Source organism: Osmerus eperlanus, chromosome 3 (assembly GCF_963692335.1).
Source record: "Osmerus eperlanus chromosome 3, fOsmEpe2.1, whole genome shotgun sequence".
In the NCBI taxonomy this organism is placed as follows: Eukaryota; Metazoa; Chordata; class Actinopteri; order Osmeriformes; family Osmeridae; genus Osmerus; species Osmerus eperlanus.
Genome location: NC_085020.1, coordinates 7357336 through 7380161, shown reverse-complemented (window position 1 = coordinate 7380161; position 22826 = coordinate 7357336). Strand labels below are relative to the sequence as shown.

Sequence of the window (22826 nt, the reverse complement as noted above, 5' to 3'; positions counted from 1 at the left end):
GATATTTCACAGTTTGGTTCTCAGTTGAATACACAGTTTTTTATGTTTTATCTTTCAGACAAATTACAAAGCAGATTATGAAGACATGAAGACTAGATGTTTCTACCCCCAAACAATGACGCCTGAATACGAAGCCACTAAGAAGCTTCAACAGTGTAAAGATGTAAGTGCGTTTCTGAACCACAGACAACAGACAGTTTCACAATAAGCATGAGTCACTCTCTCCAAGTCTCTGAACCATCTAGAGTTGTGGAAATTGGATGCTCTGAGTGATGTCCTTGAACTCTTGGAGGGTTTCTGTTGTCTGTTTTACAGAAAGTATACCGGCAACATCCGGACAAAGTGAAATTCACTCAAGTGACGGACTCGCCAGTTCAACTCCAAGCTGCCATCAATGCCAAACAGCTAAGTGATGTATGAAACTTATCAATTATCTGTTTACCTACTAAATTTGTTGTAATGTGTAGCATGAAAAGGTATTCAACAAAGTTCAGTTATTAGGTTGTATGTAGGTGTTGTATGTAATGTACCATAGTGAAGAATAACAAAAACAAAAATAGTCAGTTGTTTCCATGACAAAGGCTTCTATATAGAGACACGATAGTCCCCTGAATATGTGCTCATTCATCCACATAGCCCAGCTGTCTTCCTGTGGACACCATGGAAACCAGAGCCATCTCTCTGCAGTATAAATAGCAACATGCGTTCAGTCTGCCCAAAATAAACCTACTCTGAGGTGACTGGGGGAGGACAGTTATGAGAGACAACTCTGACATAGGGAGTCTGTTCAGTCAGACAATACTGGCCTCTAGTGGTAGGAAATACTGCACCTTTAGATGGCCGTTACTAAATACGTACCGAAAAGTTACAGGCACTCACTGTGTAGTATACTTAGTCAATCTTCTAGTTGCTTGTTATCACAATAAACTATGGCATATCTTACAGTATACAAGGGACATTGACTGAAATAAGACCACAAGGTGAGAGAGACAGACTTCAATGACTTATCAATTTCTCCCTACCCCTTTCTTGCTTTCCAGCTGAACTACCATGCACAGTATGAAAAGGATAAGTTTAAGTGTTCCCTGCCCGTGGACTACCCCTTCTTCATCCAGTCCAGAGTCAACGCTTATAACCTTAGTGACGTGAGTACATGTTTTTGGTGTTTTTCTAGATATTTGTGTTGGAGATGCTCTTTGATGACATGTAGTAATTGTAGTTGTGGATTAAGATAGGGTTGAGTATATCATTGGATATAGCACCTTCCTGTGTTTTTTGTATTCACTGTTTTCTATCTCCACGCAGAATTGTTACAAGTATGACTGGGAGAAGAAAAAAGCCAAGCAGTTTGAGGTCAAGGGGGACACCATCTCAATCCTGGCTGCCCGTGCACATACAAACATTGCCAGCGATGTAAGTTCTTGTTCCGCAGTTGGCAGCTCAATTCCCTAAATGTCCATACACAGAAACATCCTGTACGAGGGAGATGCTCTTGGTTGTATGTGTCTGTCGACCAGAGCTTTTCAAACTGTCATTGATTCTCTCAGGTGAAGTACAAGAAGGAATACGAGAAGAACAAGGGTCAAATGGTGGGAGCCCTCAGTATCCACGACGACCCCAAGATCCTGCATTCTGTCCACGTGGCCAAAATTCAGAGTGATGTAAGACTAAGAACTGATATTCATAGTTATTTCTGGTCGCTTACAAATCAGTGTGGAATTATGTCATAGTCTCTCATTGTGATATTTGCACAGTCCAATTCTTTAAAAAATAAGCAAATAAAATGGCTTATTTGAATGAATAATACAATTGTTGTGTGTTTGGTGTCCTGACAATCTTTTTAAATCCCATCCTTGTAGAGGGAGTATAAGAAGAACTATGAGAAGATCAAGACCAAGTTCCACACCACCCTGGACATGATGTCCCTCACCCTGGCTAAGAAATCCCAGGCTATAGCTAGCATGACCGGCTACAGGCGCATCCACAACCACTACATGCTGCCCTATGACAGCTTAGCTCTGGACCTGGCCAAGAAAGTCAACATCCAGCAGAGTGACGTAAGTGCCACCTTACACCCAAGTCGTCAAATCACTCACTTAACAGCAACAAGGGATAGCTTTCTACCAATCACAGGCTATCACAACATATTGTCCTATTGCTTTGATGTTTGCACCAAGTTCAGTTATTCTGATTGCATTTAGAGACGATTAGCTGTATGTATAAACAGGGTTATAAATGACATGCACCCACTTCTTTCTCCTTTAACTTTCCTCCTTCCAGAATGAATACCATTCAGACTACAACAACTTCACCAAGGGAACTCCGTGGGTACCCTATGGCTCTATAGAAGTAGAAAAGGTCAAGAAAGCCGGTGAAATCCTCAATGAGGTACGACGGCATGATTCCTCGCCCCCCCCCCTCCTTTCATCTTGTCATGTCATTTCCTGATGCAAGCAGGTCATTTCCTCCCTGCCAGCAGATCTCACAGAGTAAATGACAAATTAAAAACGTACTTTCATTTTTATGCCCACAGAAAAAGTACAGGCAACACCCTGACACCATCCCCTTTACGTCAATTGACGACCATCCAGTGATGATGCAGGCCAAAGTCAACCAGATGATGAGGAGTGATGTGAGTACATGGATCAACTGGATTGTATTCCCTGTATGACATGGTTAAGATACCATATCATATTGTTCACCGTATAATTTAGTATTTCTAGCTAAGTATACTTATTTATTCTAATGCTGTTACCTTTCTTTTGCAGTTGCACTACAAGAAAGGTTTGGAGAAGACCCACCAGAAGTACTCTCTGCCCCATGATCTCCCAGAGTTCATCCAGGCCAAATGCAATGCCTACAACATCAGCAAGGTGGGGGAGGTTGAGACTGTGCTTTTCTTTGTCGACACTAACAGTCGGGCGTCTCAGTGACATTTCTAATATGTCACTTTGCTTGTTCATTTTAGAGCTGCTACAAGGTGGCATGGGAGGAAACTATTGCAAAGGGGTATGACCTGAAGAATGACGCCATTTCCATCATTGCTGCTAAGAAAGCAAGACATGCAGTCAGTGACGTAAGTACATTATGACAGATTTGGGATTTACTTGTACATGTAATTCAACTGAACCCTGTGTAGTACTGTATATACAATTTACATTTGCAGATGTAACAATAATCAATGTATTTTTTTTTTTTATATATAAAAAAAAAAATTGGGTGCCATCTAGGTTCAGTACAAGAAAGCCTATGAGAAGAACAGAGGCCACCATGTTGGCTGCCGTAACGTTAAGGACGACCCCTTGCTGGTGCACTACATGGCGGTTGCCAAGATGCAGAGTGAGAGAAACTACACGAAGGATTACCACAAGACCAAGCTGAAGTACCACTCTCCAGTAGATATGATGAGCCTCGCCCATGCCAAGCACGCCTCTGCTGTGCAAACCTACGCTGGCTACAAGACGATCCACCATCGCTACTCCCTGATGCCTGACGCCATGAACCTGGCGCTGGCTCGCACCATGAACGTCAACGCCAGCGATGTGAGTCCTCTTTGTGAAGCCGCTTGGTGTTGAGGGTTCCTGCAATACCTCGCGGTTTCATCTCCCCCCTTCATTGTCTCTATATTAGAAAGAGAATCACAGTTGTGGTTCTCTGTTATTTTTATGTTTTTATATATGTAAATCTGACAACCCCATAGAAGAGGTTCAGTTGTGCAGCTTTTTCACTGTTCCTCCTAATTCTTCCTAACCTAATTCCCACAAATGACTTTACTCTCCACAAACTGTGAAGTGCAACTACAAGTCGGATTACGAGAGTTACGTGAAAGGAACGGGGTGGATTCCCATCGGCTCCTTGGAGGTGGAGAGGGCCAAGGCCGCTGGCTCTGCTCTGGATGAGCACAAGTACCGGCAGCATCCCGACACCTTCAAGTTCACCAGCCTCACCAACTCCATGAACATGGAGCTGGCCAAGACAAACGCCAAGATCATGAGTGTTGTGAGTACGACAGAACAACAGTCCTGTGTAAGGTGGCTGAGGAGCTTAGAGATCAGTTGTCTTTACATCATTTTGTTCATCAGGAAAACCCAAAACAAAATGTGCTGTCAATATAAAAAAATGTATGACATATTTGACTGCTAAATTGATTTTGTTTTGCTAAGTGTTATTTTTATTTATTTTTTCTTTCCAGCGGGACTACAAAGCAAGCGGAGAGAAGTTTATGCACACCTACCATCTCCCTGCAGATGCACCACAGCTGATGCAAGCCAAATATAATGCTGTCAACATTAGCCAGGTAGGCATCAGCTACTGTCAACCAGCTATTGTATTCCCTGATACATGACTTTACATGTCATAACTTGTAATGTGTATTTTTCAGAATTATTACACCCATGCTCACCGTCAAGACCTGCTTAAGGGGCACCATGTGAAAGAGGATGCCATTTCCGTCCTCGCTGCCAGAGCCTCAACGAACATTGCTAGTGATGTAGGTTGTTTATCTGTGGGGATACTACAAGGATTTTGTCACATCTGATATGATTCACATTATCATGTATCGCTTTGTATCCTAAACAGTACAAGTACAAGCTGGCACACGAGAAGGCCAGGGGCCACCACGTTGGCTGCCGTAATGTTCAGGATGACCCCTTGCTCGTGCACTACATGGCGGTTGCTAAGATGCAGAGTGAGAGAAACTACACAAAGGATTACCACAAGTCCAAGCTGAAGTACCACTCTCCAGTAGATATGATGAGCCTCACCCATGCCAAGCAGGCTTCTGCTGTACAAACCTTCGCTGGCTACAGGAAGATTCAACATAACTACACACTGCTTCCTGATGCCATGAATCTTGGTCTGGCTCGTACCATGATGGAGATTCAGAGTGATGTAAGTTTTGTATCCTCCCCATTTCGTGTGTGGGAAGAACACTGAGTCTCTGTCATGTCAGATACTGATGCCCTGTCCTTTTGCTCTGCTTTCTTTGCCTCAGAATGCCTACAAGTCAGACTACATGAATGTGTACAGGGGTGCAGGCTGGGTCCCCATTGGTTCGGTGGAGGTCGAAAAGGCTAAAGCAGCTAAGGCTGCTCTGGATGAACATGGCTACCGCCAGCACCCCAGCACCTTCAAATTCAAAAGTCTGACCGACTCCATGAACATGGCCCTGGCCATCAGTAACACCAAGCAACTCAATGATGTGAGAACTTTGTTTGATGAATGTAATGATTATAGGATGACACCTAAAATTGTATTTGAATAAGAATCAAAAGGTTTATAGCTTTACATTTGTAGCAGTCCTATAGGACCCATAGACACTTCCAATTCTTGAAAGCCACTATTGTCTCATATTTATGAAACTATACTGGAAGTTACATTTTTTATTATGTAAATTCCCCTAATATTTGGGAAAATTGACTTGACTCTGTTTCTATCTGTCCCCCCCCAGCCTGCATATAGAGCTTCTGGTGAGAAATTCAAGCACACCTACCACCTGCCAGCAGACAGCCCTGAGTTCATCCAGGCCAAGTTCAATGCTCAGACCATGAGCGAGGTCAGAATCCAGAACCTGTTGATGTCATGAAAGCTCGGTGTCCCTCACTTATTGACTCGCTTGATCGTGATCAATGAGTTGTAAATGGAAGCGTTCACACAGGGAGATGGACTTTTAGGGCCATTTCTGTGACACAATATGAATATTTTGTTTAAAATTACTGAGCAGAACTTGAACACACTAGGCTATAAATATTGGATGTGTTTTCTATAGGCTCACTACAAGCACCAGTGGGTGCAGGATATTTCCAAGGGCTACGACATGAGGGTGGATGCCATCTCCATTGTGGCTGCAAAGCATGGCAGGCATATTGCCAGTGACGTAAGTACATATTAAACAACGAGTAGTGATCACAAGGCAAAACAATGTACAAAAAAAAAAGTACACTAAATTGAATAGAAATACATGATTTAAATATACTATGTTTTGACTCTATTCAGTTCCAGTACAAGAAGGACTTTCAGAAGGCCAAGGGCCACCATGTTGGCTTCCGTAATGTTATGGATGACCCCTTGCTCGTGCACTACATGGCGGTTGCTAAGATGCAGAGTGAGAGAAACTACACAAAGGATTACCACAAATCCAAGCTGAAGTACCACTCTCCAGTAGATATGATGAGCCTCACCCATGCCAAGCAGGCTTCTGCTGCACAAACCTTCGCTGGCTACAGGAAGATTCAACATCATTACTCTCTCCTGCCCGATGCCATGAACCTGGTTCTGGCTCGAGGCATGAACTCCATCGCCAGTGATGTGAGTTATTAAATGAACCAACCTATTCCATGTCAATGAAAGCTTTGTTATAATTTAATCTGAAGTGTTTTTGTGGTAGCATACTGCTGAAACAACATACCACCTACTGCTGACTTGTTCACTCTGCTGTATTTATATCCTGTTTCCAATGTATTCTCTTAGTATGAGTACAAAAGTGATTGGAACAACTTTGTGAGAGGCACTGGATGGATCCCCATTGGCTCAGTGGGAGTGGAGACAGCCAAGATTGGAGGGAATATTCAGAGTGAACACAAGTACCGTACACATCCCTCCACCTTCAAGTTCCACAAGCTGATGGATTCCATGGATCTGACCTTAGCCACAGCCAACAACCAGATTATGAACAAGGTGTGTTTTGTTCACATTTAAATAATTTCTCAGCTATTGATAACAAAAGGTAAAGCCTCTTGTATTATGATACTATATAATCCAGCATGATGCTAAAATAAACAGAATTAAGATGTATTTTAGATGGAGCAGCTGACCAACCCCTAATTGTAATATATTGCATTTGTGTTTTTGTCTTGCAGAAAGCATATTCAGATAAATGGAACAAGGACAAACTGAGTATCCATGTCATGCCCGATGCTCCGGAGATTGTGCTGGCCAAGGCTAATGCTATCAACATGAGTCAGGTATAGCCATCCTATTGGTGCATGCAACGCATTTTCAATGCTTTTTCATGCTTACAAGCATGCACTGTTTGGAACATCAAGGAATAATTGCCCGAATGTCAATTGAAAACCTTGTAGAAATGTTTAGATCTGTCTGCTTGAACACTATTAACCATTTTATTGACAATTTATTTATTTTAGTGGCCAGTCTTATTTGAAAATTATAGGCTGTACAGTGAAAGACAAAACAAGTTTATAAGTGATGATCTTGTTGTATTTCAGAAACTGTACAAAGCTGGTGTGGTGGAGATGGCCAAGAAGGGCTATGACCTGAAACCAGATGCCATCTCTATCTTGGCAGCCAAGTTAGGTACTAGAATTGCTAGTGACGTAAGTGAGATATTATAATTTTTTCTACTTTCTTAGTGTTATGGATCCTGTAATCAACTAGCATCTGCCACAATCTCTTTGTACATTTTGACCGTATATGTTGATTGTTATATGGGGTTAATTACTACTTCACTTTTGCAGTTCAAGTACAAGCTGGCACACGAGAAGGCCAGGGGCCACCTTGTTGGCTGCCGTAATGTTCAGGATGACCCCTTGCTGGTGCACTACATGGCGGTTGCTAAGATGCAGAGTGAGAGAAACTACACAAAGGATTACCACAAGTCCAAGCTGAAGTACCACTCTCCAGTAGATATGATGAGCCTCACCCATGCCAAGCAGGCTTCTGCTGCACAAACCTTCGCTGGCTACAGGAAGATTCAACATCATTACTCTCTCCTGCCCGATGCCATGAACCTGGTTCTGGCTCGAGGCATGAACTCCATCGCCAGTGATGTGAGTTATTAAATGAACCAGCCTATTCCATGTCAATGAAAGCTTTGTTATAATGTAATCTGAAGTGTTTTTGTGGTAGCATACTGCTGAAACAACATACCACCTACTGCTGACTTGTCCACTCTGCTGTATTTATATCCTGTTTCCAATGTATTCTCTTAGTATGAGTACAAAAGTGATTGGAACAACTTTGTGAGAGGCACTGGATGGATCCCCATTGGCTCAGTGGGAGTGGAGACAGCCAAGATTGGAGGGAATATTCAGAGTGAACACAAGTACCGTACACATCCCTCCACCTTCAAGTTCCACAAGCTGATGGACTCCATGGATCTGACCCTGGCCAAAGCCAACAACCAGATTATGAACAAGGTAAAGAGTTCTGTTGCCAAGAATGCATTTGTATCTGAAAAATGTATCTTTGGTCTTACAGTGGTCTCGGTAACTTTTGTCTTTTGTATCCATGCCATTACAGCAAGCATACAATTCAGCCTGGGAAAAAGATAAACTCCACATCCACGTCATGCCTGATTCTCCTGAAATTGTCCTTGCTAAGGCCAATGCTATCACAATGAGTGAGGTAAGGCCCAGACATAAATAAACAGTATAAATGAGATTTACAGGAAAACGACAGTAATACAAAATGCAATACGTTTCTTTTGCATTCAAGAAACAATACAAAGCTGGTCTGCAAGCACTGACGAAGAAGGGCTATGACCTCCGAACAGATGCTATCTCCATCCAGGCAGCCAAGCTTTCCACCCGCATTGCCAGTGATGTGAGTACCTTCTCCTTCTCTTTGCTCCATCTTCCCTTCTAATATTCCCCAACTTTCTTCAATATTCATTTAAATTGACCGTTTGTTATCGTTATTTTTACAGTACAAGTACAAGAAAGATTATGAGAAGGCAAGAGGCCACCATGTTGGCTGCCGTAACGTTAAGGACGACCCCTTGCTGGTGCACTACATGGAGGTTGCTAAGATGCAGAGTGAGAAGAACTATAAGAAGGATTACCACAAGTCCAAGCTGAAGTACCACTCTCCAGTAGATATGATGAGCCTCACCCATGCCAAGCAGGCTTCTGCTGCACAAACCTATGCAGGCTACAGAAAGATTCAACATCACTACACTGTTCTACCTGATGCCATGAACATGGTGCTGGCTCGTAACATGCAACAAATTATCAGTGATGTGAGTATAGGTTTATGTCAACTTGTGAACCTCCTTTCATTGTTTCAAGTATGAAATGTAAGACATCCATTCAGAGTGAAATGCCAATATTGGTTACATTTTACACTTGTCCAGTATGTTTATCTACTATTATACGGATGTTATTATCTGCTATTCTCAAACACAGTGTATTAAGCAATTCATCCATTAATGGCTTGCACAAGAAAAATACAACTGAGACCAAATATATCTAACACCTATAATACGCCCCTTTCTTACAGAATCAGTACAAAAGTGACTATGACAGCTTCGTAAAGGGATTGGGATGGGTCCCAATTGGTGCTGTGGAAGTTGAAACGGTGAAGGCAGCAGGCAAGATCCGTAGTGAGAAACTGTACCGCCAGCATCCCAGCAAATTCAAGTTTACGAAAGACATGTTCTCCATGGACCTGACTCTAGCTACAGCCAACAACCAGATCATGAATAAGGTATGTGGTGTCTGTCTGAAAAAACGTAGCTAATTTTAATGTTGTTATTATTGCCAACACCACTAATCAACACCATTTCATCAAAGCACACCATTGTCCTGTTCCTGATGAAAAAAACAAACCAGCTCTATTGTAAACCCTCCTAATAGCAAGCATACATGACTGCCTGGGAGAAGGACAAGACCAAGATCCACATCATGCCTGATTCCATGGAGGTGGTTTTGGCAAGACAGAACAAATCCAACTACAGCGAGGTAAAACATTTATTTGGATGTTGTTAAGTTATGCATTAAAAAATCAAATAAAATAGCATCCATGCGTCAAGCATTCTAAAATGTATGGCTTTTTTGGAAAATGTTTCTAGTGCATGAAATTCTCAATAATATGTCTTTTTCTCTCCTCAGAAACTGTATAAGCTTGACAATGAGCTGAGCAAGAAGAAGGGTCATCACGTGCGCTCCGACGCCATTGCTATTCAAGCAGCTAAAGCCACAACTGTCATTGCCAGCGATGTAAGCTTATGCTTAATTACAAGCACACATTTTAATATGACGGTTAAATGTATTCAGGTTAAGTCCCACGGCTGGTTGTTTTTTTGTAAATGACTTTGTAAATTGTAAATCCATGTACAGTAGATTCAACATTGCTTACTGGTATCTTTCAGTACAAGTACAAGGCAGGTTACCGCAAGCAAGTTGGCCATCACATTGGTGCCCTCAGTGTCCAGGATGATCCTCTGCTCGTGCTGGCTCTGAACTCAGCCAGGATTGCTAGTGATGCCCTCTATAAGAAGGACTTCAACAAGTCAAAGACCAAGTTCAACCTTCCAGTGGACATGATGGCCTTTGAGCTGGCCAAGAAGAACCAGATCCAGGTCAACCATGCCAACTACATCACCCGCCTGCACAACTGGACCTGTCTTCCAGATTCCAGTGATGTTGTACATGCCAGACAGATGTACGACATGCAGAGTGATGTGAGTATAGATTTCCATCATCTACGTTAAATTACAACTCTTTATATAGTTACCTATGAAGGCATATTCATCCCTACTTTATGCAGTATATGATTAGGTAAATATAAATACATTTTGTTTTCTTTGGTCCCCTTTAGGCTGTGTACAAGGCTGATCTGAAATGGTTGAGGGGAATGGGATGGGTGCCCATTGGATCACTTGATGTTGAGAAGGCGAAGAAAGCTGGGCAGGTCCTGAGTGAGCAGCTGTATCGTCAGCACCCAAGCAAGTTCGCTTTCAAAAGCTCAACTGAGGACATGCCCTTGGTGTTGGCTAAGGCCAATGCTCAGATTGCCAACAAGGTATTGTTATACTTCTCAAGTTACCCCCATTTATTTCAAATTAGAAACTGGCTAGATTATCCATTTATATAAAATCATGCTGATAGGATGCTAACATTATTCCTTCCTAACATTATTCATAGAGTTCATTGTGTGAACAGTCTGATGACGTGATTGTTTTTTGTTGGTACAGAAAGCATACACAGCGGCCTGGGAGAAAGATAAGACAAGTATCCACATCATGCCTGACATTATGGATGTGGTACTGGCCAAACAGAACAATGTCAACTACAGTTTGGTAAGTAACTCTGAAAAGCTGACCACACAGACAAAGTTGACTATGATACATCTTCAAGTTTAATGGACTTTGAATGCTTGTGTGGATGGAAGTCCTTCATGCCATGTTGTTTGTGCTGTCATGTTTATTTGAATAAAACTACTCCTAATGTCCTGAGTAGGCCAATAATTGTTACCATGTTCTTTCATTTTTACAGAAAAAGTATAGACAAGGTTTTGAAGACACCATCAAGAAGGGATATTACCTTCCTGTGGATGCCATCTCTGTCAAGGCTGCTAAACTTGGTAGAGAAATCATCAGTGATGTAAGTGTCCGTTATTATATTTTAAGTAAATATATTTTATTGTATGAAAATGTTTACATTATTTACTCATTTTAATTCAGTACAAGTACAAGACAGGTTACCGCAAGCAAGTTGGCCATCACATTGGTGCCCTCAGCGTCCAGGATGACCCTCTGCTCGTGCTGGCTCTGAACTCAGCCAGGATTGCTAGTGATGCCCTGTATAAGAAGGACTTCAACAAGTCAAAGACCAAGTTCAACCTTCCAGTGGACATGATGGCCTTTGAGCTGGCCAAGAAGAACCAGATCCAGGTCAACCATGCCAACTACATCACCCGCCTGCACAACTGGACCTGTCTTCCAGATTCCAGTGATGTTGTACATGCCAGACAGATGTACGACATGCAGAGTGATGTGAGTATAGATTTCCATCATCTCTGTTATATTGCTACTTTTTATATAAATACCTATTAAGGCATATTCATCCCTACGTTATGCAGTATATGATTAGGTAAATATAAATACATTTTGTTTTCTTTGGTCCCCTTTAGGCTGTGTACAAGGCTGATCTGAAATGGTTGAGGGGAATGGGATGGGTGCCCATTGGATCACTTGATGTTGAGAAGGCAAAGAAAGCTGGGCAGGTCCTGAGTGAGCAGCTGTATCGTCAGCACCCAAGCAAGTTCGCTTTCAAAAGCACAACTGAGGACATGCCCTTGGTGTTGGCTAAGGCCAATGCTCAGATTGCCAACAAGGTATTGTTATACTTCTCAAGTTACCCCCATTTATTTCAAATTAGAAACTGGCTAGATTATCCATTTATATAAAATCATGCTGATAGGATGCTAACATTATTCCTTCCTAACATTATTCATAGAGTTCATTGTGTGAACAGTCTGATGACGTGATTGTTTTTTGTTGGTACAGAAAGCATACACAGCGGCCTGGGAGAAAGATAAGACAAGTATCCACATCATGCCTGACATTATGGATGTGGTACTGGCCAAACAGAACAATGTCAACTACAGTTTGGTAAGTAACTATGAAAAGATGACCACATAGACAAAGTTGATTATGATACATCTTCAAGTTTAATGGACTTTGAATGCTTGTGAGGATGGCAGTCCTTCATACCATGTTGTTTGTGCTGTCATGTTTAATTGATTGAAACTAACTCCTAATGTACTGAGTAGGCCAATAATTGTTACTATATTCTTTATTCTTTATTTTTTACAGAAAAAGTATAGACAAGGTTTTGAAGACACCATCAAGAAGGGATATAACCTTCCTGTGGATGCCATCTCTGTCAAGGCTGCTAAACTTGGTAGAGAAATCATCAGTGATGTAAGTGTCCGCTATTATATTTTAAGTAAATATATTTTATTGTATGAAAATGTTAACCTTATTTACTAATTTTATTCAGGTCAAGTACAAGACAGGTTACCGCAAGCAAGTTGGCCATCACATTGGTGCCCTCAGCGTCCAGGATGACCCTCTGCTCATGCTGGCTCTGAACTCAGCCAGGATTGCTAGTGATGCCCTCTATAAGAAGGACTTCAACAAGTCAAAGACCAAGTTCAACCTTCCAGTGGACATGATGGCCTTTGAGCTGGCCAAGAAGAACCAGATCCAGGTCAACCATGCCAACTACATCACCCGCCTGCACAACTGGACCTGTCTTCCAGATTCCAGTGATGTTGTACATGCCAGACAGATGTACGACATGCAGAGTGATGTGAGTATAGATTTCCATCATCTCTGTTATATTGCTACTTTTTATATAAATACCTATTAAGGCATATTCATCCCTACTTTATGCAGTATATGATTAGGTAAATATAAATACATTTTGTTTTCTTTGGTCCCCTTTAGGCTGTGTACAAGGCTGATCTGAAATGGTTGAGGGGAATGGGATGGGTGCCCATTGGATCACTTGATGTTGAGAAGGCAAAGAAAGCTGGGCAGGTCCTGAGTGAGCAGCTGTATCGTCAGCACCCAAGCAAGTTCGCTTTCAAAAGCACAACTGAGGACATGCCCTTGGTGTTGGCTAAGGCCAATGCTCAGATTGCCAACAAGGTATTGTTATACTTCTCAAGTTACCCCCATTTATTTCAAATTAGAAACTGGCTAGATTATCCATTTATATAAAATCATGCTGATAGGATGCTAACATTATTCCTTCCTAACATTATTCATAGAGTTCATTGTGTGAACAGTCTGATGACGTGATTGTTTTTTGTTGGTACAGAAAGCATACACAGCGGCCTGGGAGAAAGATAAGACAAGTATCCACATCATGCCTGACATTATGGATGTGGTACTGGCCAAACAGAACAATGTCAACTACAGTTTGGTAAGTAACTATGAAAAGATGACCACATAGACAAAGTTGATTATGATACATCTTCAAGTTTAATGGACTTTGAATGCTTGTGAGGATGGCAGTCCTTCATACCATGTTGTTTGTGCTGTCATGTTTAATTGATTGAAACTAACTCCTAATGTACTGAGTAGGCCAACTATTGTTACTATATTCTTTATTCTTTATTTTTTACAGAAAAAGTATAGACAAGGTTTTGAAGACACCATCAAGAAGGGATATAACCTTCCTGTGGATGCCATCTCTGTCAAGGCTGCTAAACTTGGTAGAGAAATCATCAGTGATGTAAGTGTCCGCTATTATATTTTAAGTAAATATATTTTATTGTATGAAAATGTTAACCTTATTTACTAATTTTATTCAGGTCAAGTACAAGACAGGTTACCGCAAGCAAGTTGGCCATCACATTGGTGCCCTCAGCGTCCAGGATGACCCTCTGCTCGTGCTGGCTCTGAACTCAGCCAGGATTGCTAGTGATGCCCTGTATAAGAAGGACTTCAACAAGTCAAAGACCAAGTTCAACCTTCCAGTGGACATGATGGCCTTTGAGCTGGCCAAGAAGAACCAGATCCAGGTCAACCATGCCAACTACATCACCCGCCTGCACAACTGGACCTGTCTTCCAGATTCCAGTGATGTTGTACATGCCAGACAGGTGTACGACATACAGAGTGACGTAAGTTCACAGCTTTATCTATATAAAACATGTCCATCAGAGCTCACCATTAATATTTTGAATTTGAATTTTGAAACTTGTGTATTGTTGAAAGTTAAAATCGTTCACAGTAAAATACAATAATTTGAGTATAATGATGATCCCCCTTACCTATAGGCCATATACAAAGCAGATCTTAAGTGGCTCAAAGGACTTGGCTGGGTCCCCATTGGTTCAATTGATGTGGAGAAAGCCAAGAAGGCTGGAGAAATCCTGAGTGAGGCGAAGTATCGCCAGCACCCCAGCACTGTGCCTTTTACAAGTCCTATTGATGCCATGAACCTTGTCCTGGCAAAGAATAATTGCCTAACCATGAACAAGGTAATGTGCACCTCTCTACCCACCAACTTTGCAGCATGCATTCTTTGAAGTCATACAGAGATCAAATCAGATGTTTTAATTTGAATATGTGTTTATTTATGTATTTATCATATTATGGAGTATTAAATAACCTATTGAGACATATGCACAACAATACAAAACACCTCATAGAGGGACTGTGTGTGTGTGTGTGTGTGTGTGTGTGTGTGTATATATATTTATTTGGTTTTGTTTTGCAGAAAATGTACACAGAGGCATGGGAGGCAGACAAGGTGAAGCTGCACATCAACCCTGACACTCCTGAGATTGTGCTGGGCAAGCAGAACTCTATCACCATGAGCAATGTGAGTACACTGCTCAGATCATCCCATGTTCATTATTTAAATACAACAGTCTGGTTTGAGGTTAAACTCTACTACTACCTGCTGGGTTCTCCGCACTGATTCAGAAGGCTGTGTGGATAGGAAATCATATGACTTTTACTTTGCATTGACATGTTTTACTGATTTGAAGCAACTTATAATGTCCTGAAAATACCTGTAATCCTCACTATATTTTCCATTCTTTCCTTTTTACAGAAGCAGTATAGACAAGGTTTTGAAGACACCATCAAGAAGGGATATTACCTTCCTGGTGACGCCATCTCTGTCAAAGCTGCCAAACTTGGTAGAGAAATCATCAGTGATGTAAGTGTCTCATATTGTTTCTTTTCTATGCACACTGTAATTATCTTCTGGGTTTGTGAAAAGCAAAGAATTTTAGGTTGAGCGAAAAAAAAAAAATATAGTAAATCCATGTCGATTTTAACATAGTTTACTTATATATTACAGTACAAGTACAAGACAGGTTACCGCAAGCAACTTGGCCATCACATCGGTGCCCTCAACGTCCAGGGTGATCCTCTGCTCGTGCTGGCTCTGAACTCAGCCAGGATCGCTAGTGATGCCCTGTATAAGAAGGACTTCAACCAGTCCAAGACCAAGTTCAACCTTCCAGTGGACATGATGGCCTTTGAGCTGGCCAAGAAGAACCAGATACAAGTTAACGATGCCAACTACAGAACTCGCCTGCACAACTGGACCTGTCTGCCAGATTCCAGTGATGTGGTGCATGCCAGGAAGGTCTATGATCTGCACAGTGATGTAAGAATAATGACATTAAAAGTCATTAGATGTACACAAGTCTGTTGTTTCAGGTTTCTGTGTTGTTACTGTCCCTTAAGACCTGCTTCAGTCTATTCTTTTCTTCTACCTAGGCTGTCTACAAGGCAGACATGGAGTTCACAAGGGGTTTGGGATGGGTCCCTATCGGGTCTCTGGACGTGTTGAAGGCGAAGAAAGCTGGAGAGATTTTGAGTGATCGCCTTTACAAGCAGAAACCAGATGCACTTAAATTCACCACTGACATGCAGTCTATGCCCATGGTTTTGGCCAAGGCCAATGCTGATATCATTAACAAGGTATGTATTGTGTCCTGTATAATGTTCTGCTTGGCAAATATTCGATTTGAAAAAGAAAGTGTGTTACAATGATTTGACCTGAGATTTTGTCTGTATTATCGTAGCATCAGTACTTGGCTGCTTGGGAGAAAGACAAGATCAAAATTCATATGACCCCGGATATACCTGAAATTGTGCTTTCAAAGGCCAATGCAATCAACATGAGCAGGGTAAGCCCTTCTCTTCCTCTCCTTAAACTGTCTTGTAAATCTACATCTACCGTGTCTTTTTATATTTTCAACTGCGACTCTTGTGGATGTCTCCTCCTTTTCCTTTGCAGAAACTGTACAGGCAAGGCTTTGAGGACTCCATCCGCAAGCCTATTGACATCAAATCAGATTGCATCGCAATCAAAGCTGCCAAGCATGGCAGAGAGATCATCAGTGATGTAAGTACTCCAGCCACGAGTACTCATAAACATGGGATAATTCTTGTTACAGGCTAATCAAATTATTTTATGCATACATGGTGACTGATCTGTGAGTTGAATTATGGAGTCTCACCAAACTGTGATTTATTCTTTTCTTTATCAGTACAAGTACAAGGCAGCTTACCGCAAGCAAGTTGGCCATCACATTGGTGCCCTCAACATCCAGGGTGATCCTCTGCTCATGCTGGCTCTGAACTCAGCCAAGATTGCTAGTGATGCCCTGTACAAGAAGGACTTCAACAAGTCCAAGACCAAGTTCCACCTCCCAGTGGACATGCTGTCCATTGAGTTGGCCAAGAAATGCCAGGTCCAAGTCAACGACTTCAACTACAGAACTCGCCTGCACAACTGGACCTGTCTACCAGACTCTAGTGATGTTGTTCAGGCCAGAAAGGTCTATGATCTGCGTAGTGATGTAAGTTCAAAGAGAGTTCCATTAATCTGATTTTAAATTGGGTATACACTTTAACTTTTAAAACACAAATTAGTTGTTTAAAGCATACTGTCTAATAATCCTTTTCCCCTCTGTTTTTGCTACATTTTTATTAGGCCGTGTACAAAGCTGACCTTGAGTGGTTGAGGGGCACAGGCTGGGTTCCTATTGGCTCAGTGGATGTGGAGAAGGTCAAGAAGGCATCAGAAATCCTAAGCGAAAGGAAGTATCGCCAGCACCCCAGCAACTTCAAGTTCACCGCCAAAACCGATGGCATACCATATGCCTTAGCTCAAGCCAATGCACAGATAATGAACAAGGTACCGTACAGCGCTCTATCCTGTTTTCGAAAACATGAAGGGTTATGGTTAATAAAGGTTTGATGACCAAGATGATAAGTTGGGAAAATAGTTTGCATTTCATTAATATCAGTTACCTTTTTCTTTACAATGTTGCCATACAGTTCCGTGATTGACTGGACTGAATTTTTGTCTTATTAACAGACAATCGATTTCCCTTATCTGTTCATAGAAAGCATATGTAGAAGCCTGGGAAAAGGACAAAGTCAACATCCACATTATGCCTGACACACCAGAGATCATTTTGGGCCAGCAGAACAAACTTAACACAAGTCTGGTAAGACATCAATTCATCACAATTTTAGAAATGTAAGAGTTGTCAGTTTTACTGGACCATATTCCAAATTGAACACTGTGTTATCTTGATGATTTATTTCTAGTTTTCATTGTATATGCATTGTATTACACTGTTCTTGTGGTTTTTTAGAAATATTATCGTCAAGGATTTGAAGATGCCATCAAAAAAGGCTACTACTTGCCAAAGGATGCCATCTCCATCAAAGCTGCCAAGGCTGGCAGGGATATCATCAGTGATGTAAGTCAGCATATTTCACTCCTCTGAAAAAAGCATGGCCAGCTCTTAACAGTCACAATAGTTGGCTTTAAATCAGTAAACTGCCTAAACATGATATCTTAACATTTAAACAAAATTGACTTCAGAGCTAGAGATATAATTCACCCACAAATGTTTCTATAAGAACTGAAAGTATTTTAACAACCTTTTAATATCTGTTTTTGAAAACCTTCAGTATAAGTACAAGGCCGGCTACCGTAAGCAATGTGGACACCATATTGGAGCCTTAAGTGTTCAGGGTGACCCTCTCCTCGTGCTGGCAGCAAATGCAGCTAAGATCTTCAGCGATAATATCTACAAAGCAGACTTCCACAAGACCAAGACCAAGTTTAACCTTCCTGTTGACATGTTGGCTTTCGAGCTGGCTAAAAAGAATCAGATCCAAGTTAACGACGCAAACTACAGAACTCGCCTGCACAACTGGACCTGTCTGCCAGACTCCAGTGATGTTGTCCAAGCCAGGAAGGTGTATGATATCCACAGTGATGTAAGTTAACAAAACACATACTCTGATTCAAAGCTATATAAAGTTTCCTCCAAACTTGCCTAACAAAATAACCTTTAGGGCTCACTTGAGCTGGACCTGTTCTTGTTTTGCTTCCTTTAGGCAGTGTACAAGGCTGATCTTGAGTGGCTGAGAGGATGCGGCTGGATGCCTCAGGGCTCCGTGGATGTCGTCAAGGCTAAGCATGCCCAAACCATCCTCAATGACCGGCTGTATCGCCAGCCACCCAGCTCTGTCAAGTTCACCAGTGTGGTTGACCTCCCCGCCATTGTCCTCTCCAAGCAGAATGCTGACACCATTAGCGATGTGAGTTTGTCACTAGTACTTGACTAAGTAGCCAAGCTTGTACTCTTTTAATAATCACATGTCTGGTTAAAGCAGAAAGTCAAAGTTATTTTATGAGATTAATTTAATTACTTGTTCGTTAATTGTTGTTCTTTCTTTCCTTTACAGAGGAAATACCATGAAGTTTGGGAGAAAGACAAAACTTCCATTCATCTCCCAGTTGACATACCTTCAAATGTGCTGTCCAAGGCCAATGCTATCAGTATCAGCAATGTAAGTTTTACCTGAAATGTTCCACAGATTGTGAATACGTTCACTAGACATTTTTAAAAGACAGCTTAAAACCTACCTTTTTACTGAAGCATTTAAGTAATTTTATCTCAGAAGGGTTTTACTACTTGTATTAGTTATATTATTGTTTTTATAGATTTGCTATTTTAATTATTACTTTTATCACTTGTATTATTGTTTTTATTGATTATATGTAAAGCACCTTGAGCTACAATTTTTGTATGAAATGTGTTATATAAATAAATTCTTACTTACTTACAGGTAATTTGATGAGCCAACTTATCGTACACAATTTTTTGTGTTGTATCTAATTGAGGGTCTTTTCTTCCACAGAAACTGTACACAAAAGCCTGGGATAACCAGAAGGCCAAGGGGTACCACATTAAGGAGGATGCCATCGCTGTCCTGAAGGCCAGAAAATCCAGAGACATCATCAGTGACGTAAGAAAAATGAGCCACGGTTTACCTTTTCAAAGACCGTTCAAAAAAGATATTCATTGTCTGTAACTCTTCAACTCTTTCTTTTATTCGCTCAGTACAAATACAAAGCAGGTTACCGCAAGCAAGTTGGACATCACATTGGTGCCCTCAGTGTTCTTGATGATCCTCTGATCATGCTGGCTCTGAACTCAGCCAGGATTGCTAGTGATGTCCTGTATAAGAAGGACTTCAACAAGTCCAAGACCAAGTTCAACCTCCCAGTGGACATGCTGACCATTGAGTTGGCCAAGAAATGCCAGGTCCAAGTCAACGACTTCAACTATAGGACTCACCTGCACAACTGGACCTGTCTACCAGACTCCACCGATGTAGTCCAGGCCAGGAAAGCTTACGACCTTCAGAGCGACGTAAGTTTGCCTTTTTGAGTTATTTACTGTCAATGTTTCTCATTTCTAATTCATCTACTTGTGTTATGTGGATAAGGAAAACTCTGAATCTGCTGTAGCTGTGGAAAAGATTGTATAAAATGAATTGTAATGCAATGCTAATGCTTATATTGTTGCCCGCCCCAGGCTGTGTACAAGGCTGATATGGAGTGGCTACGTGGATGTGGCTGGGTTCCACATATGTGTTTGGATGTGGTAAAGGTTAAGAATGCCCAGAAGATCCTGGCTGATGTAAGTCACTTCTCTCTCACTCCTTTCTCTCAGATATGGGTATAGGAATTTCAAATATAATTTGATGATCCGTAAAGGAATTCCAAATATAATTTGCCAAATATGATCCAACTCCAGTTGCACTTAACGCATAACGTGAATGCACCTCAATATTGAAAAAGTTTTATATTGTTGTTAATGATGTCTTTCAGAGAGGCTACCGTGTCAAGTTGGATGAGCAGAAGTTCACTGCTCCTGTCGATAGAATGGACTTTGTCCGTGCCAAGAATGCTGCTGAAGTCCTTAACGAGGTGATGAGGACATAAATTATTTGACAACAAACACGGTTGTAAAGGTTGCTTTTGTGTCTTCAAATCTATAACCTTCAGTGTCACTTGCTGTAGGAAAATCAGTTGATCTTGAGCAATTATCTTTATGCTGTTCTTCATTCCCTTTGCAAATATGTAGTGAGAAGCTGACCGGTGCTTTTTTAATCTCTTAACATTGTGCAGGCTAAGTACCGTGAGACTTGGCACAAGGACAAGATCAAGTACTCCTTGTCGGATACCCCAATCCTGGCCACAGCCAGAGAGGTGGCCAAGAACCTGCATCCGGTAAGAGACTTTCAGTTGTCTTAGACACTTCAACCAGTTTATGTTTGCTTGATACTACATGTATGATTATAGTTATGAATGAATACGGTATTCCTGCTTTCTGTAAAAGTTGTTTAATAGATTATTTCCCTGATAACGTAACTTATAGAATACCATGAACTGTGTTCGTTGCAGAAATTGTACACCAAGGACTGGGACAAGGTCAAGTCCACTGGATATTTCATGCCTGGAGATGCAGTTCCCATCAAGCAGTGTATCCATAACGCCAAAGTGCAGAGTGACGTGAGTATAAAACAGCAAAGTGAAAAAGACAATGTTAAAAAGACAGTCTTCAACAGGATGTTAGATGCTCAGACTCATCTACTAATAAAATATGTTATATGTATTTAGATAATAATGTATGGATTGATAAACCGTTGAATCGTTTGACTTTGTTTTTTTGTTGTTTTTTTTAGCACAAATACAAAGCAAGTTACCGCAAGCAAATTGGCCATCACATTGGTGCCCTCAGCGTCCAGGATGACCCTCTGCTCATGCTGGCTCTGAACTCAGCCAAGATTGCTAGTGATGCCCTGTACAAGAAGGACTTCAACAAGTCCAAGACCAAGTTCCACCTCCCAGTGGACATGCTGACCATTGAGTTGGCCAAGAAATGCCAGGTCCAAGTCAACGACTTCAACTACAGAACTCACCTGCACAACTGGACCTGTCTACCAGACTCTAATGATGTCCAGCAAGCACGCAAAGCCTATGACCTTCAGAGTGATGTAGGTCAACACTACAGACATCATTTCACATCCCCATGTCAAATTTGCTGTAATACATCAACTTTTTAGAGATTATGAAATCATCCTTCAGTGCCTAAAGTTCCTGTTTTTATGTCTCTTGGTTTCTAGTTTGTCTACAAGGCGGATATGGAATGGCTTAGAGGCTGTGGCTGGATGGCAGCTGACTCTGTCCACCACGTCAAAGTCAGGAATGCCCAGAAGATTATCAATGAGGTAAGTTCCTTGAATTCTAACTCTGCTAAGCTTGATGATTTGTTATTTTTCTAAGGTCTTAGTTGTCTTTCAAGTTTCAATTGTATCTAACTCATTGTTTTTTCATTTGTTTTGCAGAGGTTCTACAAGAAGGATGCCAAAGATAACTTTGCCAAGTACACACATATTGTGGATCGTCCAGAAATCATCTTGGCAAAAAATAATGCTTTCAACCTCAGTGATGTAAGCAATAAGTATTTTGTAGTCTTCAATATTTACTTCCTAAACATAGAAAATGCACTACAAATGGAATGTATGCTATACACGTGCTGGATTTGAACAAAAACAAAAGGTGAAATATTTTTTATCACTATGGATGCTAAACTGTAAACTGTATTTGCTGTGGTGCCATTAGCTGAAGTACAAAGAGACCTTCAACATTGAGAAGGGCCACTACATTGGTTCTGAGGATACCCCCCAGCTTGCCCACAGCAGGGAAGTCTCCAAGAACATCAGTGAGGTAAGACCTGAACAGCATCTAAACATCTAGTATCTAGTACAGTATTGGTGTGTGATCAGTTTTTTTTACGCAAGTATTTTGATGTGATTGCAGAAATACTACAAACTAGCCTGGGATGAGGCCAAAGCTACTGGTTACCAGCTGAACCATCAGTACATGCCCCTAATTGGAGCCAAGAAGGGCAGAGAGATCATCAGTGATGTGAGTTTATTTTTATTTCATAGTTAGTAATCCCTCACTGACCAGCATTCTACCCAGAGTTTTTGGATTCCTGTTTTGTCTTGTGTGTTTGTCTGTTATATTTGATCAAATGTCTCCAGGCCAAATACAAGGATGCCCATGAGAAGGCAAAGGGACACTACCTGGCTGGTACCCTTGTGGACTTCCCTGAAGTGATGCGCTGTGGTGCTCAAGAGAAGGCCAAGGGACTGGTGAGCTTTGTCAATGACATGTATTCGGGCGAGAACAAGAGCACCCTTTGATCTTTCTTATGCAAGTTGATAAACT

At 41.3% G+C, this 22826-nt stretch overlaps 1 protein-coding gene across 1 annotated transcript in view; it reads left to right on the top strand.

The window, feature by feature from the left end:
- neb (nebulin) overlaps positions 1–22826 on the top strand; it is a 56009-nt gene that overhangs the window by 9351 nt on the left and 23832 nt on the right. Inside the window, exons 15-83 of the mRNA XM_062456936.1 lie at positions 59–163; positions 316–414; positions 1041–1145; positions 1306–1413; positions 1548–1661; positions 1860–2057; positions 2281–2388; positions 2534–2632; positions 2769–2873; positions 2969–3076; positions 3231–3542; positions 3793–3999; positions 4193–4297; positions 4382–4489; positions 4579–4890; positions 4994–5200; positions 5450–5554; positions 5768–5875; positions 5995–6306; positions 6469–6675; positions 6858–6962; positions 7224–7331; positions 7473–7784; positions 7947–8153; positions 8257–8361; positions 8452–8559; positions 8663–8974; positions 9235–9441; positions 9591–9695; positions 9846–9953; positions 10106–10417; positions 10555–10758; positions 10931–11035; positions 11232–11339; positions 11420–11731; positions 11869–12072; positions 12245–12349; positions 12554–12661; positions 12741–13052; positions 13190–13393; positions 13566–13670; positions 13875–13982; positions 14062–14373; positions 14530–14733; positions 14973–15077; positions 15312–15419; positions 15564–15875; positions 15989–16192; positions 16297–16401; positions 16512–16619; positions 16765–17076; positions 17211–17414; positions 17626–17730; positions 17881–17988; positions 18203–18514; positions 18635–18838; positions 18986–19090; positions 19442–19549; positions 19645–19956; positions 20122–20226; positions 20418–20516; positions 20718–20819; positions 20994–21101; positions 21275–21586; positions 21716–21820; positions 21938–22042; positions 22215–22319; positions 22413–22520; positions 22640–22750. Of these exons, the coding sequence (XP_062312920.1) occupies positions 59–163; positions 316–414; positions 1041–1145; positions 1306–1413; positions 1548–1661; positions 1860–2057; positions 2281–2388; positions 2534–2632; positions 2769–2873; positions 2969–3076; positions 3231–3542; positions 3793–3999; positions 4193–4297; positions 4382–4489; positions 4579–4890; positions 4994–5200; positions 5450–5554; positions 5768–5875; positions 5995–6306; positions 6469–6675; positions 6858–6962; positions 7224–7331; positions 7473–7784; positions 7947–8153; positions 8257–8361; positions 8452–8559; positions 8663–8974; positions 9235–9441; positions 9591–9695; positions 9846–9953; positions 10106–10417; positions 10555–10758; positions 10931–11035; positions 11232–11339; positions 11420–11731; positions 11869–12072; positions 12245–12349; positions 12554–12661; positions 12741–13052; positions 13190–13393; positions 13566–13670; positions 13875–13982; positions 14062–14373; positions 14530–14733; positions 14973–15077; positions 15312–15419; positions 15564–15875; positions 15989–16192; positions 16297–16401; positions 16512–16619; positions 16765–17076; positions 17211–17414; positions 17626–17730; positions 17881–17988; positions 18203–18514; positions 18635–18838; positions 18986–19090; positions 19442–19549; positions 19645–19956; positions 20122–20226; positions 20418–20516; positions 20718–20819; positions 20994–21101; positions 21275–21586; positions 21716–21820; positions 21938–22042; positions 22215–22319; positions 22413–22520; positions 22640–22750 (11484 nt within the window). The remainder of the gene's footprint in view (positions 1–58; positions 164–315; positions 415–1040; positions 1146–1305; positions 1414–1547; positions 1662–1859; positions 2058–2280; positions 2389–2533; positions 2633–2768; positions 2874–2968; positions 3077–3230; positions 3543–3792; positions 4000–4192; positions 4298–4381; positions 4490–4578; positions 4891–4993; positions 5201–5449; positions 5555–5767; positions 5876–5994; positions 6307–6468; positions 6676–6857; positions 6963–7223; positions 7332–7472; positions 7785–7946; positions 8154–8256; positions 8362–8451; positions 8560–8662; positions 8975–9234; positions 9442–9590; positions 9696–9845; positions 9954–10105; positions 10418–10554; positions 10759–10930; positions 11036–11231; positions 11340–11419; positions 11732–11868; positions 12073–12244; positions 12350–12553; positions 12662–12740; positions 13053–13189; positions 13394–13565; positions 13671–13874; positions 13983–14061; positions 14374–14529; positions 14734–14972; positions 15078–15311; positions 15420–15563; positions 15876–15988; positions 16193–16296; positions 16402–16511; positions 16620–16764; positions 17077–17210; positions 17415–17625; positions 17731–17880; positions 17989–18202; positions 18515–18634; positions 18839–18985; positions 19091–19441; positions 19550–19644; positions 19957–20121; positions 20227–20417; positions 20517–20717; positions 20820–20993; positions 21102–21274; positions 21587–21715; positions 21821–21937; positions 22043–22214; positions 22320–22412; positions 22521–22639; positions 22751–22826) is intronic.